The 5,384-nt window shown below is 43.9% G+C and overlaps 1 protein-coding gene across 2 annotated transcripts in view; it reads left to right on the forward strand.

Annotated features, from left to right (window-relative positions):
- The first annotated feature begins 224 nt into the window (after nt 1–224).
- Nucleotides 225–5,384, forward strand: part of AGPS (alkylglycerone phosphate synthase) — a 184,428-nt gene continuing 179,268 nt past the window's right edge. Inside the window, exon 1 of one of the 2 annotated variants that reach the window (XM_006866676.1) lies at nt 225–544. In XM_006866676.1, the coding sequence (XP_006866738.1) occupies nt 225–544 (320 nt within the window). Of the gene's footprint in view, nt 621–5,384 lie in introns of both variants that reach the window. The other variant, XM_006866677.1, reaches the window with a different exon arrangement.

Here is a 5,384-nt window from a genome sequence, read left to right on the forward strand (position 1 = left end):
TAGCACACCTCGAGGGCACTTGTGGCTGGGCTCCTGGTATAGCCAACCTCCGCTGGGCCGGTTTGGGACGGCTGGAACTCACCTGCAGAGCAGGTGCGCGCGGCCCGGGGCGCGGCCGGGAAGGGCGGGCAGACGAGGTGGGCGGGAGCAGAGGATATGAAGCTCCAGGCGCGTGGCACTCACCGCCCAGTCGCCGCGGTGGCTGCCGGGATGCGCTGCAGCGAATGGTCGCGTCGGGCGCAGCTCTCAGTGACCTTTCACCCGCGCCCAGCGGTCCGAGGCGGCGGCACAAGGCGGAAGCCATGGCGGAGGAGGCGGCTGCAGCGAGTGAGCCTGGCGCGGGCTCCGGCTCTGCAGCGGATCGGGACGACGACAGGGACCACGCCCGGCGGAGACTGAGGGTTCTCTCTGGCCATCTACTGGGCCGGCCCCAGGAGGCTCTGAGTACCAATGAGTGCAAAGCGCGGAGAGCCGCGTCTGCGGCCACGGCGGCGCCCACGGCCACTCCCGCGGCGCAGGAGTCAGGCACCATCCCCAAGAAGCGGTGAGTAGCGGGACTGTGGCTGGAGCTTGCGGCGAAGGAACAGGCCAGGCCTGCTTTGCAGAAGGACACAGGCGAGGTGGGGCGGGAGAAGACATGGATGGACAGAAGGAATCCTGGCCGCCTGAAAGTATGGAACCCCCTCTCTTACAGGAGCGAGGAGATGAGACCCCCGACTCTGTCAAGATGGGCGGGATGGGTGGGGGATTTTGGTCACTATTTGAGGACAGTAGACCTGAGGAACTGTTAGTTGGAGAAGGATTAAGGGAATCCTTAGACTCTTGATGCCAGGCATTCATTCTGTCTCCAGTTAATATTTGGGGGCTGAAGTCTTGATTTCAGTAGACAGAGGTTGTTATAATTCTTTGAGGGGATTTGAGTTTGTAGGAGACAATCACAGCGATGTCTTTCTAATTTATGCAAGACTAGAGGGAAGGTGGTGAGGCCCTGGAGGAAGGTGCTGACTGGTTTCTTTGGGGCTAATTTCCTTCTGCTGAGGGGCATGGTCTTGAACTTTGAATAAAACCTATGGGTGAGTAAGAAGCAGTAAACTGCAAAAACTAGTTACTGATTTTGGGTGTGGTAGTCACTGAAGTGGAAGATCCTTGTCTATGAATGAAAAATGACTATGAGTTTTATTTTTTTTTAACTTGTGTCTTTTTGGAAACTAATCTCTGATTGAAGCTTTGGGCAAAGCTGTTTTCTGACAAGTGGTTTTCTTAGGGGCAGATAAGCGCCTAGTCTGAAAAAAAAAAAAAAAAAGTTGCTAATGTCTAATGTGCACTTTCTGTGTGTTTGGAATGGTGCCGAGGGCATTATTTTTTTTATTTTTTCCCTTATTAAGGAGCCCTGGTAGCGTAGTGGGTACGAATTGGCCTGCTAACCACAGGGTCAGCAGTTGGAAACTACCAGCTGTTCTGCTGGAGAATGATGAGGCTTTCTGCTTCCGTAAAGATTTATAGCCTCGGAACAGGGTCGCTATGAGTCGGAACCAACTCCACGACACATAACCACCAACCACCACCAGTTGAGGTAGGTGCAGCTGTCCTGTTTTACAGATGGGAAAAAGAGTAGAATTTCAAACTAGAACAAATTGACTTCAGGCCCAAGTTACTACGCTATACTTGTTCTTAATGCCATCTTATTGGTTCCGACTCATAGTGATCCTGTATGGGGGTTTCAGACCCTGTATTGGGTTTCCGAGCAACTGGTGGGTTTGAATTACTGTCCTTGCCGTTAGGAGTCCAGTGCTTAACCTACAGCTCCACATCAGGGCACCTTAAGCTACACATCATCTTATGAATTCATTCATTCGTTTTGCATACCTTTGAGTCATTTCTCTACTATATAAATCTCTTACTAGCAGTACAGACATTTAAAGATAGGAACAAATTACCTTATAATTTGTGATAAGAAAAATGAGCTTTTAACTGTTGACACATGATTACTTAATCCAATTTGGGGTATGTGCCTGTTAGAGTGAAGGCTTTCCAGAAGTAAGAGTTACTTGAGTAAATCTAAAAGTTTGCTTTAGGGAGATGGCCTGCCAAGGGGGAAAGGAAAAAAAATAGGTGCCACATAGGCAAAGAGGTCCAGAAACAGGAATACCAGTTAGAAGACTGTTATCCAGAGGAGAAATGCTGAGATTCTAAACTAAGGCATGATATTGAATGTAAGCAACCTACTAAAAAATATATACGTTATTGTTGTTATGTGCCATGGAGTCGGTTCGACTCATAGCGACCCTGTATAGGGTTTCCGAGGCTGTAAATCTTTATGGGAGCAGAAAACCTTCTCTTTCCTGCCGCGGAACAGCTGGTAGTTTCGAACTGCTGATCTTGCAGTTAACAGCCTGATTCGTAACCATTACGCTACCAGAGCTCCTTTAAAGAAAAAATAAATAAATAAATAAATAAAAAATGTATATATATATATACACATACATATTTTTTTTTAGGGCTATTATGAGTTGAAACTGACTCCACGACATACAACCACAACCACCACCACCAGTTAGAGAGTAGTTATTGCTGTGTGCTGGACTGCAAAGTCGATGTGAACCGCAAGATCGGTGGTTCAAGTTCACCCGCTGTTCCTTGGAAACCCTATAAAGGTTCGCTAAGGGTTGGAACTGGCTTGAGGCACTTAAAAGCAACAACTGTGCTCGACACTGGAAGTAAATTGATAAATAAATAATAGCTCTTGGCTTCAAGAAGTTTACAGTCTAGTAAGGGAGATACATATTCCAGTATAATTTGATTAGAGCCATTGTAGAAACAGGTACCAATGTAGCACGAAGGAAGGAGTAAGATAGAGTATTTGGGGCATAAAGAATGGGAGAAATATTCAGTAGAAGAGTATAATAAGGATGAGAGTTTGGCAGGTTGGTTGGATGGTGAGGAGAGTTCGCATTCCAAGCAAAGCAAACAGTAACATGTGGTAAAGCAAGGTGACATGAAATTGCACATGGTATTTAAGTAATTAAATTCATTATAGGTGCGTGTGAAGTGAGAAGAGGTGGGTGGTGGCAGCCCACAGAGGCCTTTGCTCTGTAGGTCCTCAGCTCACTCACTCACTCACTCGTACATATGTATTTAAGTGCATACTATTCAACATATGTGGAGCGTGGTGGCTCTGTGGGATAAACATTGAACTGCCAACCACAAAGTCAGTGGTTGGAGCCCACCAGCTGCTCTGTGGCAGAAACTTGAGACTTTCTGCTTCTGCAAAGATTTACAGCCATAGAAACCTTATACAGGATCCCTATGAGTCGGTATCTTCTCAGTGGCACATAACAACAACAATAATAATGAACTTATAATCGTGACAAATATACCTGTCCTGTGGAATTTACATTCTAGTCCCAAGGAGTGTGAACATTTAAAAAGGCAGACTGACCAAAACCTGTTGCTTATTTGTTAAGCAGGAACATATATATATATATGTAATTTTCATTATTGTGAAATAGCTGAGTACTGAGGGTTGCAGATTACTTTTTTTTTTTTTAAAGGAATCCTGAATTTTATTTATTTTCAGTATTATCAGTAATATTCTTTATTTACTTTATACTTATACCCAAAATAATTTGACGTAACCCACTTTAGAAAGGGCTCACTAATATTCAGCATTGTGATCTTTAGCAAGTTAAGACAGTATAAAATCTACTTATCTTTCACAAGGTTTCACTGTTACAAAACACTTCCGTATGCTTTCACTTATTAAATTTATTCCCCTCAGAGAGCATTAACTCATCTATGTACTCTAAATAAACTAGCATCTGAAAAAAAAATAGTTTGAAAAACAATCAGAATTACTTTTTAGTATTCCTTTTTTCTTTTTAGTGTGAGGTGACTGTAGCTGTCGTATAATTGAAACTCAAAAGGGAAACAACTGCGTTCCAACAATTAGATATGCATATCCAAAAAGTGAAGGTATTTTTAACTGCCAGATTCACTCCAAAGCCCATCCTTCAGCACCTCAAAGATTAGCACATGTTTTGCTTAGCTGTATAATAAAGTGGCAAACACTCTGCACCACTGCCGTCACAGGACAGTTGCCTGTAAAACTAGACTTCTGACCTGGGCTCCAGTTTCCTTCTCCCACAGGCTGTCAGCATCGTCCAGGACAGTACTAGTCTGCGCAACCTCTAGATCATGCTCATATTGTGCTGCCAGAGCTGGGTCCGTGATAGCTTCTGGGGCGGGAGGTGGGATGGGGGGTCAAGAGCAGGCATGGCAACAAACTCCAAGTTAGGATCTGCAGTTAGTTTTCTAGCAAGCCACAGGAAGGGCTTTTCAAAGCTGTAATTACTTTTGGTAGAAATGTCAAAGTATTGAAGATTGTTCTTTAGTTGGAAGTCTATTGATTTTTACCTTAACTTTCCTGTCCTTAATGTCCACTTTGTTGCCAGACAACACAATGGGATGTTTTTACATATTCAAACTAGATCCCTATGTCAGTTAGGCATGTTCTTGTAAGTAACTCTTGAGGTTACATAAAACATAATGGCTTGGATATAATAGCCATCTCTCGGTCCCGTTTTCTCCTGACCAGCTAGCTGTAAGCCACACATTGAATTTCATCGGTCCTCTGTTAGTATGGAACACAAAGCGATGAACCTCAACTCCCAGGGCGGCTACATCCTTCTCAAATTCACCAATGAGATGACATTTCACAAATGTAGTTTTTCCTAGTACCTGTATCACCAAGTTTGAGCTGCACTTGGGGTTCTCCTTAGGTAGCCATTGTGATGGTTCTTCCAGAAGCATCTCTGGGCTGCGGACTGACTGAGGGATGGAAAGATCTCCATGCACTTTTGAGCAAATACAATTTTTTATTGTTACTTGTGAGTGCAGTTTTAGGTTGTTAAAAATCACGTTGTTAGGTGCTATTGAGTCATTTCCAAGTCATAGTAACCCTGTGTACAATAGAATGAAACTGCCTAGTTCTGCACTCTCCTTAAAATTGTTGCAGTGTTTGACCCACTGTTGCAGTCACTGTGTCAGTCCATCTCATTGATGGTCTTCCTCTTCTTTGCTGCCCCTCTACTTTATAAAGCATGACTCCAGGGACTCGTCCCTCTTGATAATATGTCCAAAGTACATGAGATGAAATCTCGCCATCCTGGCTTCTAAGGAGTATTCTGGTTGTAATTCGTGGTTGTTGTTAGGTGCTGTTGAGTTGGTTCCAACTCATAGTGACTTGCATAGTTTTTTTTTTTTAATGTTTTATTGTGAATTGTTTGCTAGTTTACATGGGAGAACATTAGCTTTACATTCATCCTGTCGTATATCGTTTTTTAGCCATGTTTACAATCCCCTCCATAAGGATCTCTGGTAGTGTA

The sequence above is a fragment of the Chrysochloris asiatica genome, unplaced genomic scaffold (genome assembly GCF_000296735.1).
Source record: "Chrysochloris asiatica unplaced genomic scaffold, ChrAsi1.0 scaffold00094, whole genome shotgun sequence".
Lineage (NCBI taxonomy): Eukaryota > Metazoa > Chordata > Mammalia > Afrosoricida > Chrysochloridae > Chrysochloris > Chrysochloris asiatica.